General features: G+C 38.3%; 1 protein-coding gene across 27 annotated transcripts in view; it reads right to left on the reverse strand.

Moving 5' to 3' along the window:
• Positions 1-281: 281 nt before the first annotated feature.
• The window catches only part of LOC106536321 (adhesion G protein-coupled receptor L2), a gene marked incomplete at its 5' end in the record, with an annotated part of 27,292 nt that continues 14,144 nt past the window's right edge, over positions 282-13,429 (reverse strand). For 2 of the 27 annotated variants that reach the window (XM_014033542.1, XM_014033539.1), the window contains 5 exon segments: positions 282-2,882; positions 4,756-4,773; positions 7,640-7,768; positions 10,055-10,151; positions 13,186-13,314. In XM_014033542.1, the coding sequence (XP_013888996.1) occupies positions 2,035-2,882; positions 4,756-4,773; positions 7,640-7,768; positions 10,055-10,151; positions 13,186-13,314 (1,221 nt within the window). 27 annotated transcript variants of the gene reach the window in all.

A 13,429-nucleotide genomic window follows, 5' to 3' on the forward strand; every position in this document is an offset into this window, starting at 1 on the left:
ACACACAATTGGAGTGAAATGACAGTATTACATTTTCAAAAAAAAATAAATAAATATGCTACTCACAGTACAAATTCTTAAAAACTATATTTAAGTACTGTACTCAAGTAAATTTACTTTGTTACTGCCCACCTCTGCACATGTGACGCTCTAGTTAGACATGAACTCTCCTATACTCCCATCTTCCATTACAGGCAGCATTTCAGTATTTAACCCTTTACCTATGCCTACTACTGTGGTCATTCAATAATGTACTAAGTGGACAATGTTTTGAACCAGTGTCAGTTTTCAACCTTTTATTAGTGTTACAACCACACAGAGAAACATTTACAATGTAATTTTCCTACCTGAGTTTCTCATGTTTGAATCACATGGACAAATTTGGCTTCTCTAACACACATGGTGAACTCTTTCTACTCTGCAGTGATCGAAGAAATAGCAAAAAGAAAAAAACAAACAAAAACAAAGCAAATATATTTTCCAAAAAACAAATTTCGTCTTTCAAGGGACTTACTTAAAACCTGAGTCAAACGTGAGTTTTTGTCCATAGCAAAATAGTCAAACCTGCTTTCTAAAGATGTGGCAAAAACACAACCCATTAAAAAAGCAAATGTCTTTTTGACAAAAATCTCACATTTATTGTATTTCTTAAACAAGTGTTGAACTTTACATCAGTCTTAAGTGATAAGCCCCTTATGTTTACATTTTAAAAAATGAGCTACAGTACAGCATGTATACCAGTGTGGGAAAATATTCACACATTTCCCATTTACTTTTTTTGGAAAGATTTCAATAAATAAAATATTCAAACCCCAGCGGAAGAACTACATTTATGATAAAAACTTTATAGTCAAAAGTCTGTTTTGTTTTTAGCTAGCGTTTGTCCATCACTCTGCTGTGACTTTTAAAAGATATATTTCAATCATAATTGCAAAAAAATAAAAATAAAAAATTAAATTAAAAAAGAAAGATAAATGAAAATGAAAAGAAATGTGCAATGCATAATTACCTTAACTGGGCTGTTGCAATCCCATCCTACTACAGTGATGCCACTTTGGCAAAGTCAGATAAAGATATTTCAATGGACAATATCAACAGAACTCATTAGGCAAAAAACACTGTTCACAAGCGGAAAAAAAGTGATGATGCATCTTTGTAATTGATCATGTCCTTTCTTTTAATAAGCCTTTACACTTGAACATATAAATGTGAATGAAGTGTTGGAACCATAAACACACGCTTTTACATGTCTTCATCTTCTCTACACAATAAGTCTTTCAAATGTTAAATTTTGCATTTAAAAGTTTCTGTAGAATTACGCTTTCTCGTGAATTTTTATTTTACACTAGCAATACAACAAAATATATATTCTAGCAGTTTTTTCTTCTGTCCTTGACAATTGTTCAAGGTACATTTAAGAAAATATAAGGCCAGGGGCTTGATTGCTAGTGGTTTTACAATCCGAACTTCATGGTGATGGAGAGTGGGTCAAGACCTTATATTCCTTTCTAACAGTCTGATCAGGATCAAATGACAAACATGTCCACAACCTGGTCAGGGGAGGGAGGGGGTGGGGGTGAAAAAAATGGTTCCACTTTGTGAAGTGTATGTACAATCTTTGACAAAGAAATTGCTGTTTGGACGTTGCGGTAATGTTTCTGTGTTCCTTTTTTATTTCAGTTCTCACACCTTCCGTTTTCTCGACGATTCAACAGCAGCAGCACATTTAAATACATAATTGGCTTGTCTCTTAAAACTGAAATTTGACTCTACATTTTATGTACAGTCTCTTTAAAACGTTGCACTGCTGTCGCCGTGCTGCAAGTCTCTGGGTGTGCAGGGTAGGGAGGAAAGTGGAGGGGCGATGGCAATGCAAATGGGGGAAAGGGGAGTTTGGAAGTGGTACATTTGTGTGATTGAACTTCTAGACTCTTAAAAAAATAATAAAACACTTTTCCTGCCTTCACTACTGTGTCTTGCAAGAAGTCAGATTTGTGTAAAGGGCAGGGAGGTTTGAAGATGATTTAAATACATTTAAAGGCTTGTCACTAACTGCATCTGTCCTTCTCGTACATCACCTTCAGGGATGCAGTCCTCTTTGTTAATGGGAATAATGAAACCATCACTGCTCCCTCGGCCTATCTGGTAATAGGCTTGGAGCTGGTGGCCAGACCCTAAGTTAGGCATGCTCTTGTAGTAAACGTCCTCATTCTCACTCCTCTTGGTGGGGGAGAGATCCTCCACGACATCGGGGCTGTTCTCCGGGCACGGAGAGTCTCTCAGATTAGGCATACTAGTGTACAAGGAGTCTCTGTTCGGTGATTGCGGACTGTTGTCAGGGTCGGTGGGTGTCAGCTCACTGACAAATGTATCGACCCCCCCGTCGGTCCTCACCTTCTTCTGGGGTGCGTACAGAAGCGAGTGAGTCCGCTGGGGGATGAGCGGCGCCTCCAGCTCCCGCTGATGGTGCAGCTCAAGGCCCACGGCGTCGCTCACGTGGACCAAAGACGACGCATCGGCTACAATGGCGTCGTCTTCGCTGCTGCTGCCACCAACCACTGTCACCTTGGGCGGAGCCCGCTCCGTGTGGTGGTGATGGTGGTATTGTGGCGGCTGCTGGTGGGGGGGTGGATGACGTAAAGTGGAATGCCTCTGCTGTTGCTGTTGGTGGCTTTTGTTACAGGCACGCAGGTTGTTGTGCACAAGCTCGGAGATGATCATTTTCTCAAAGGCAGCATCGTCCAGGCTAAGCCCGCAGTCCACTACCTGCACACTGTCGCCAAAGTCCCCATTTCGGAGTGAATAGCTATTATTAAAGTTACCATTTAGCGGTAGAGTGTCCATTGCACTTGTATCCCTCACCGCACTGTTCAGTGAGTGCCCTGAGAAAAGAAAAACAGACGAGATATCACTTAAATCAACACCGGCAACCATGAAAAAAATAAAGGTTTAATGCTGTTTAGGATGCAGTTTCACGTAAAAAGATCTAAAGTTAATTCAAGCCATGCCATAAATCTGTTAGTTAGGTACAGTTACTAACATATAAGACATATCATGCAATATTTGCAATGAGAAATCATTTTACTTTCTCATTTTTACAATTCAGCTTTCCCTTTCAAAAGTTGCTGTAAAGAAAGCAGAGCATTATGCACTTCAGTCTGCCACAAATGTGACAAAGCAATGAAAAAGATCCCAAACAACATTAAGAAACATACTGTAACATTAAGCACCATCACAACACAATCGGGCAAAAGTCAGTATTCACATGTATGAAGCCACAAAATGGCAAGCACTAAGATGCACAGGTTTTCTAGCAGCTAACGGGTTGGGATGTGCTGAGGCAAATAAATAGATAAAGATGGGGAAAAATGACTTCAACAGAAAAGGGAAAGTGGGTATGTAGTAACACAGGGCAGCCATTTTTTTATTCTCACTACAAGGGGAGCCCACAAGCAGCACTCCACCATCACCACACACAGCAGGTGGAAAGACTCACTTTAAACTCACATCATGTCTGTCTGCTCAGGCTATCTGGTCTAAGAGCAGCTGATGTACAAAAAAAAAGTAAAATGATTTATTGTAACATGGAAAATCGTTCAAAAGAACAAAATGCAAGAAAAGTCTGAATTGCAACTTAGCAGGAGCAAGGGTTCAGCAAATAAGAGGAACAAGCATTAAACTGCTTTTTGCTTTGATTAAATAAATGCCATTGCAAGGGAAATCTTAAAGTTTTTTTTATTTTTTATTTTTTTGCTTGACTTTGTGCGGGTACAATTGAAGTCCAATAGTTGGCAGCTTGTGTACCCAAAGCTGGCAAAGGTCAGAGCTTGTCCACAGCCCAACACTTGGCATCCATCAGTAACAGGTCCCAGTGAGACACTGGCCACTGGGCGAACAGCTCAAGAAAATACAGCCGCTGCAGAGGTCAGGCACGGACATGTTAGGAATTCCTCAAAGCACGAAGGTCATGAAATGCAGCAGCAAGAAATCTAAATATTTTGTGTCGTGATTGAGAGGCGAGATAAGGGGAAAAATGTGCCATGCTGTGGCTGTTCTCCTTGTAGAAAAAAAACATGCAAAGATTAGGATGACTGCAGAGATTTATGGAAATGTTTGTCAATGCCAAACAAGAAAAGTGGGGAAATTAAAAGTTCTAAATGGTAAACACTTTACTGAATTAATTGGATATTAGAGGAAATGCTTGACAAAAAGTTTGGAAAAGAAAGTGAGAAAGTGAACAGCTGCTGCCATGACATCCATGTGTTAATGCCTGCTAGGAGGCAATTTAGTGTCCAGACAGGTGTTGTCTGAAGGCGTGTGACAGGAATAATACCGGACACTGAGACTGTTGAGTGCCATATGTGGACAAAGAGACTGACACATCCAGAGAGTTAAAAAGAAAAAAGGATAGCTAAGAAGGCATTTGATAAATGCTCCATTCTGATAGAAAACAGCAGAAGAAATTTAGGCTGGCGAAAACAAATTAAGCAACAGAAAATCAAGCAGACTTGTGGGCAAAGTCGAAATAAACCAATTTGGAAGAATCGCCCAATAAAACCTTTTAATTTTCTTTCAGATCAAAGTAGGTTTTGAAGTGAGTAATTTTGTGAACCACTTGCTCTCTGAGTGTGTGTTAATGGCCTAAAATAAAACCAGTGATGGTGCCAGGGTTTGGGTTGTTGTTGTTGTTTTTTTTAATAAGCATGCTGAAAAAAATTTACATTTGATAGGCAAAGTTAAGTTTTACTCCCATACTTGTCTCTCTGTAGGTCACTAAAGGGAAGCACAGGGGAAAAACATAAAATGTGACAAAAAGGCCATTTCAGTTTCAAAACAGAAAACAACAAACAATACATCACATTTTTTAACATTAGCTATGTTTACATGGACATAAGTAATTGGAATAAATGGAAAATTGGGGGAAAATGCATAAAGTAAACGCCCCACTTGGAATATTCTGATCTGATTCAGCTTGAATGGAATGAACATGTAATTCGAACGAGTGGGGCAGTTTATGCTGATTGATAATCTAAATGATGAAAATGTGAACACTTATTCTGATCATGTTATTCTGGTTGTGGAAAACTGACCTTCTTGATGTATTTCCACCAGGCTAGATACTAATATGTTGGGGAAGCAAAACTGGTTTATTAGCGAAACAAAATTTATATTAAAAACTTTGAAAGAGCTCAAAATTATTGAATGCCTAAATGGTTGAAAGTGTAGGAACATAGTTATTTCAACATTTGTTTATTTTAATGTTTGTTTATGTTCATCATGGAAGTAAAACTTCTTCTGTGGGTTTTTGTTCTTTTTATGGGGAAAGTTTACAAGTCTGTGTATGTCATTCCTTCTATTCTGAATAAAAGCCTGGTGCATCTAAACTCTCGTCATGACCTGATTAATTAATTTAGAGCCAATTTAAACAAAACATTTGGATTATTAAATAATTTTCCACATGTAAACATGACTATTGTTAAGAATCAACTGAAACTGAGAACAGATTTTTAATGCAGTGCACTAGTATAGTCAGTTGCCAAATACAGCGGGCAAATTAAGTATTGAACACGTCAACATTTTTCTCAGTAAATATATTACTAGAGGTGCTAATGACATGAAATTTTCACCAGATGTCGGTAACAACCCAAGTGATCCATACATACAAAGAAATCAAACCATAAATGTCCAGAAATGAAGTTATTTGTAATAATGTGGAATGGCACAGGGAAAAAGTATTGAACACATGAAGAAAGGGAGGTGTAAAAAGGCATGGAAAGCCAAGACACCAGCTGAACTCTCTCAGTAATTAGAAAGCAAGCCTGCCCCTTGTCAGTGCAAATTAATATCAGCTGGTTCAGTCCCAAATGATGGCCAGGTATCACACAAGAACCATCTGATAATGGGTAAAAGTAAAAAGCTCTCTCAAGACCTTCGCAACCTTATTGTTGCAAAGCATAATGATGGCATCGGTTACAGAAGAATGTCTAAACTTCTGAAGGTTCCAGTGAGCACTGTTGGGGCCATAATTCAGAAGTGGAAAGAACATCATTTCACCACAAACCGACCACGACCAAGTGCTCCTCGCAAGATTTCTGACAGAGGAGTGAAAAGAATTATCAGAAGAGTTGTCCAAGAGCCAAGGACCACTTGTGGAGAGCTTCAGACAGACCTGGAATCAGCAGGTACGTTTGTTTCAAAGAAAACAATAAGTAATGCACTGAACCACCATGGCCTGTATGCACCTCACCACGCAAGACTCCACTGCTGAAGAAACAGCATGTTGAAGCTCSTTTAAAGTTTGCTGCACAACATTTAGACAAGCCTGTGTAATACTGGGAGAATATAGTCTGGTCAGATGAGACCAACATTGAACTGTTTGGATGCCAGAATACACATCATGTTTGGAGGTCAAACGGCACGGCACATCAGCCCCAAAACACCATACCAACAGGGAAGTTTGGAGGTGGGAACATCATGGTGTGGGGCTGTTTTTCAGCATATGGTACTGGCAAACTTCAAATAATTGAATGAAGGATGAATGGAAAAATGTACAGAGACATTCTTGATAAAAATCTGCTTCCATCTACCAGGATGATGAAGATGAAACGTGGCTGGACATTTCAGCAAGACAATGAGCCCAAACACAAAGCCAATGGAAACTATCAACTGGTTTCAGAGAAAGAAAATAAAGCTGCTGGAATGGCCCAGCCAATCACCTGACCTGAATCCAACTGAAAATCTATGGAAAGAACTAAAGATCAGAGTTCATAGAAGAGACCCACGAAACCTTCAAGATTTGAAGACCGTTTGTGTGGAAGAATGGGCCAAAATCACACCTGAGCAATGCATGCCACTAGTTTCTCCATACAGGAGGCTTCTTGAAGCTGTCCTTGCCAACAAAGTATTTTGTACAAAGTATTAGATAAATTTCAGTAAGCATGTTCAACACTTTTTCCCTGTGCCATTCCACATTATTACAAATAACTTCATTTCTGGACATTTATGGTTTGATTTCTTTATATGTATGGATCATTTGGGTTGTCATTGACATCTGGTGAAAATTTCATGTCATTAGCACCTCTAGTAATATATTTACTGTGAAAAATGTTGACGTGTTCAATACTTATTTTACCCGCTGTATTTGATTAGAATTTTGACAACTTGTAATAAAAAAGACTTAATGGAAGAAAAACGTACTCTTTAAATGTCATGAAAATTAAAACCTTAAGACATTAATGGTAAATTAATCAAAATGATTAGGCACTTTATTCTTCAGCTTCAGATCCACACCACTGTTTACTTCAACTCAAGACAAAACATAGTATCCATTTCCCATCTTAATCTTTATGTCCCGTTAAAGAAATATGAGTACACAGAGACGGGATGGAGGCGAACCGCAAAAGTCTCTGTCCTACATGACAAAATGTTTGTGTTTTTCCACACAAACACATCATGTACACACAAGCTACTGGGAGACAGTGATTTAAGATGGAAAAAGGATACTGCGGAGCATTCTGCTTTTCATTTGGCCTCAGTCGACTGAAGAGCCCAGGAGGGCGGGAAGCAGAGATGGGAAGAGGGGGAGAGGGAGGGGGTAAAAAAATGGCAGAATGCAGGTGAAAGAATTAAATAAGCACACCTGGTGAGTTAAACACTGGAGCTGTGGGGGTGTTACACACGACTGTCTCAGCCAGTAAGGTGTTATAAGGGTTGTTAGTGCCTTGTGGTCGCAGAAGAGGATTTGTTAGTAGATAATTCCCAGTCATTCCTGGAGTGGCAAGACAGAGGAGGTGCAGATAAGTTTGACAGTTGACTGAAAGTTTCATCAAGAAAAGAAATGAAAATAATTAAAAAGGCTGTCTTCTGAGGAATCTGATGTTAGAATGTTATTTTAAAAGTTCAGAACAGAAAATGAAACTTTCAAAGAACACAAACAAAAGGAACATGTATTTCGGCACTTTTTGTTCTTTAGCTGGCCATCTGCAGCTGTCGGCTCTTTTTTTACTTTATGTACTGAGTCTCCTTTATAACCCATTTACATACTGTATTTAGCAACTCATTTCCAACCAATTATAATATTCTTTCTGAAGTATGCATTTTTATATTCATATTTAGTTAACAGTTTTCAAAAGTAACACTGAATTCCTGTAATTAAGCAAAGATTTTAAGTTCAAACTAGATGCAAATAACTGATGAGTTGGCCAATTTTAAGGGGGGTATTATGCAAAATCGACTTTTTTGAGCTTTATATCATGTTCTGCCATTTCCTCATCAAACATACACAGAGTGTTGCTTTGATTCATTCATGTGTGTTTTAGAAATCCTTGAATCTCCTGTGGTAGACATGTGAAGCCATTTGAAACGCTTGCTGGTACAAAGCACCCCCTATTTGTACAAAGCTCCTCCCTGTAGCTCAGTCCCCAGCCGAGCTCCCACAGAGCACCCCTCCCCTGAAGCATTGGTGTGAGGACGTGGTGAAGTGGGACTGTCAGAAAGGGTAGGAGGTTCTTAAAGAAACATAGGCCAAATTCAAGGTGATACATTATGATGCAAAACCAATTTTGAAAGTAACATAGCTACTTGATTGTGGTATAGAACTGAAGTATGTGCCTTGAAAATACATAATGCCTCCCCTTTTAAATAAGCTGATACTATAATGATATCAAGTCTGAGCAAAGTCAATTAACAGGCCAGCAGTACAGATTAGATTAGATTTTTTAAGTTCTAGACCGTGATATGTATGGATAAAGTGTTATAAATATAGGCCAAAAGGAAACAACAAAATTAGGTTTTATATTTCAACTACTGCCAAACTTGATAGCTTAAGGTCAGCATTGATCATCAAAAGTCTATGTTAGTTTAAATGTAAATATGACATAAAAACTGTAAACTTATTCCAAGTTTTCATAAAACAAATTTCAATTAGGATTAAAATTAAGCCATTTCTTTCCAAAGCCAAATCTACCTCATTTTTCTTACAAGCTCGCATTGAGGTTTCAGGATCTGAGGTATTTTCACCGCCATTTATCACCTGTGTTAAATGCCATCTGTCATGTTGAGATGTCTCCAGGGATGTTTTTAATGACATGGAAGTGCTTCTAGGAGATAAAGCCCTCCTTCAGTGCACTAACTCTCCAGGGTAACTACTACGCCCCGGAGTGATCAATATCCAACCTTTGCATTAACATCTCCAGGAAATGGTATCATGGGGGGTGGTTGGGGGGGAGGGGGTAACTGTTTTGTTACTGATGTATCACCAAGTCAAAATGGGTCTGAAAATGCTCAATGGGTTGTTTTTGTCTTTCAAAAAGTGACATCCAAAAGGAAAACGAAGGGCAGCAGTGAGGAGGTCAGAGGAGGGGAACTTGAAGTATTGTGGTGTAAACCCTTTTTTCCCCTTTGCATGCTTGAAGAACCATTTCAGAGGCAGCAGAGAGCCTAGCGTCAAACTAAGCACTTTGGGTCAGCAAGAGTTGAACATCATCTTCTCATCATCATATTTGTGCTCAAGCTAAATAATAAATGACTCTTTCTCTCTCTCTCTCTCTCTCTCTCTCTCTCTCTCTCTCTCTCTCTCTCTCTCTCTCTCTCTCTCTCTCTCTCTCTCTCTCTCTCTTTCCACCACAAATCTACCTTTAAAGTAACAGAGGTCACATGAGCAACAAATGGCAGTTTGCATCATGTTAGGATTTTGGGAAAATATAGACACCCCCTCTGTTTTAGTTTTGTCTATTTCCCCTGAGCCTAGACTGTGACAGCCGGCACTTAAAAAAGGGGGAAAAAGAAGCCTAGTCCCAATCTGAGGCTGACGTTAGAGACCAGAATGACAACACAGTATTTGAAGACGGATTTCTGTAATCTTTAGCTGGCAGTGTGGAAACTGAAGGCCTAATTCTTCCCTTGTCCCTTCTTACTAGCCTGCTATGACTTTTCAGGCTGAAAGCACTACAGTTACCCTGTAACTTGGTGAGATCGTTAGAACTTTGAGGTGATCATTTCAGCTGGATGATGGAATCTGTGTATAGGTGTGGAAGGAGGTGAGGCGTGAACTGACCTTGGTTAAGGGTGGAGGTGCTGTTGATGTCACCTGAGATAAAGGAGGACTCAGATTGCTTTCTTACGGTGTCATTCCACATTCTCCTGATACGACTCTGTCAGGTCAACAAGGGACACTCGTTAGAACTTTAAACAGGTCTGTTCACCTTTCAGATCAATTTGCATTCATTAATTCTTAGAAAAAAACTGAAACTACACCTGCCTGGCCAAAAACAAAGTCATCAACTAAAAAAAATGGTCACACACTCTAATTTTTTGTTGGACAGTKTTTCGTTTTAATTCCTGCACGCTAAATTGTGTTACACAGTTTGTGGGCTCGGTCTTGACGCACATGATGTGCCCTGTGCCTCACCTGGAGTGTAGCATTTTTGCTATCTGTTCACTGTTACATTACAGTGAGTAGCTGCTAAGTGGTAACAGTTTAGCTCTTGCCCTTTTTATCTTTTTTTTGTTCTTACCTAGTTAAGATGCCACCCAAACGTGCTGCACCTTATAAGACTTCTTCCACTGAACCGAAGCGCAAGAAGGTTTTCAAGACGCTCCAGGAGAAGGTCACATTACCAGATTTACTTCAGGAATAACAAAATTATGCCAGTGTAGCGCACCATTATGGCATCAATGAAAACACAGTTTGCTGTGAGAACGAGGCAGCAAATCTTCTGTTTTTGCTGAACAGTCAATATTATTCATTTTTGTGAGTATCCATAAATATTACTGTATTTTTATTAAATTAAATTTATACAGCACATTTAGGGGTTAATCTCTAAAAATTGACATTTACAGGCCCATTCATAAATTCACATTGAAAATCGGGGATTCACTGCTGTAACTGTACACCAACGGTTATTAGCCTTATAAGGGAAAGGGATAACACAAGTGTACATTTCTTTCAAGTGCAGCTTTTGTAGTAAAATATACCTGTAATAATTTTATAGAGTGCAATACTATTCCGCATGCATGTGACAATGTGAGACAGAGGGATAAAAACAAGTGCAAAATGGGGTATAAGAGAAGAAAGGTTCTCATGCAGTAAAACAGACGCTGATTGTAAGCCAGTCTTTTGATGTACATCTGAAGCCAACATATCAAATGTGCTTTTACTTATGTTTAAACTGCAGCACAGTTAAAAACTGTTTTCCTTGTTCAAGTTTTATACATTTTAGAATTTCAACACATCTTAAAATTTATATAAATCATTACTATCCACAAAGACAAAACAAAATCATGGATGAGGAACCTTCATTTAGTGTTTGTGTAAAGAGCCTTTGGCCTCAATCAGAAAACCTTCATTCTTCTTTTGGAAAGGCTTGGAACATTTTTCTCAAAAAATAAAATAAAATAAAATAAAAAACAAAAAAAAACTTGATTCTTCCAAGCAAAGATAAACCATAAACCAAGATGAAAAGAAGCAACAAAACACACTATGTTCAAATCCAGGAAGTCTTTCTTATTTTTTGTGGCAACTTGGATTTATTTTATTTGCTGTTTGCCTCAGATACTTGTCTTTTTAAAACCTAAACCTCCATTCTACTCAATTCTAAACCTTCTAGAAAACTAATTTTACTCAGGGTTTTTCTATTCATATTCTTTTTTCTGTTCCAACTAGTCTTTACTTCCTATTAAAAAAGTATCCCCACAGAATAATTCTGCCATCACCATGTTTGTCTGCTCTGATAATGAGGTAATGCTAACTTGTCTCTTTGTTAGTTTGCATTCAGATAGTGCTACCCCTTTTATCCATCATACCAAAAAAATTAGCTTCCTATGGTCTGAGAGGTATTCGAGTGCCTTTTAGGAAAAAAAAATACCAGCAGGGCATCTTTTAGTGAGTAATGGCTTCTGTGTGGTCACTCAACCATAAAGGCCTGATTGTTGGGAAAGCTGCACTAATGCTTGTCCCCTCTGTGGAACTCTTCAATATCCAGGATGAAACTCTGGATCTCATTTGTCATGACCACTGGCTTGAATCTTACCTGTCTAATTAAGACCTTTTGTCTTAGATTTGGCCAACAAAAGCATCTGTCCAATTTAGGACGTATGTCTGGTCTTGTTTTATTTAAGAATGATGGAAGCTGCTGTGATTTTGGCCACTTTAAATTAATTATATCTCACCTCTAAATATTACATAAACACAGGCTTATTCCTGTGTTTTTGGACAGTTTTCTAGACCTCACTGCCTGGTTTTCTGACAGTAAACTGTGCAAATAAAATAAACAGGCATGTAATTAAATTCAATTAGGCACTATTGCACTTAGATAAATACATAAATGCACCACAAAAACCCAATATACAAAGAATGTATCAAGGCCTAATTAAAAGTGTCTTTAAAAGACTGAATACATGGAGATTTTGTTAGCTTTGTACTTTTTTGTAAATGAATATAACCATGCAAAACCCTTTTTTGTTTGTTTGTTTTGTCTTTGCAGAGTGTTGTTTGTAGATGAATATGCTCTTTTATAATGAATACCAAATTTTTCCCATGATTCTGAAACAAAGCACGAACAATTCTAATGTCACTTTAAAGTGCCTGTCACGTACTTCAAATACAAAGCAACCAAAAACATTTTTACATTTAAAAAAAAGCTTGACATCTTACACACAATTTTATCATTTTTGTCACTTAACTGGCAGATTTTCCTTTGAAATTGGCACAGCCAAAATGAAACAGGAAGTGACATCAAAGGGGAACTCTTTAAGATAAGGATCTCTCTGTTCTTTTTTATAATGAWACAATATTATTTGAACAATGACTTTTCTCTCTCTGGTAGTGACTCAAAATAATAATAAAAAATCCATCAGATTTTTCTCCACTGGCTGTGTTGTCAGCTACTTTAGCAACAATCTTCACACAATTCAGACATTCCCTTTGACATCACTTCCTTTTAGTTCACGTGCAAATATCTCATCAACTGTTCAACTCAGAGGCTTGAATGTTATGAATGCTAACTTTCCAAAATTTCATTCATATTTATTGCAAAAAAATTGATGTCACAGGCACTTTAAAATTTCCTAAGCAACACTTTAAATTGAGGTGTTTTGGAATGAGGTGCATGATGAGTGCAGGAAAAACTTATTAAATCTTATTTTTCTTACATGACATTGCTCGAGTTGATAAAATTCCTGCTCTACCTGTGTACCAGAAGAGTAGCGTGCACTAGTTCGTGTGGTCGATGTCTTTGTGGAGCCGTGCGAGCTCTCGGTGGGCAGCCCTCCGCAGCAGTACGTGTGGCGGAAGCACTTGCTGTACTCTTTGCGGACCTGAGCAAGTAAACAGCTAGTGTTGACACAGACTGTTTGCTTTAAATATGACTTAACCAAGATATAAAGGAAGCAATCTTTGGTCTTTATATTAAGGCGTGACAAAGCTCAGGAT

This window comes from Austrofundulus limnaeus, unplaced genomic scaffold, assembly GCF_001266775.1.
Source record: "Austrofundulus limnaeus strain Quisiro unplaced genomic scaffold, Austrofundulus_limnaeus-1.0 Scaffold1770, whole genome shotgun sequence".
Classification (NCBI taxonomy): domain Eukaryota; kingdom Metazoa; phylum Chordata; class Actinopteri; order Cyprinodontiformes; family Rivulidae; genus Austrofundulus; species Austrofundulus limnaeus.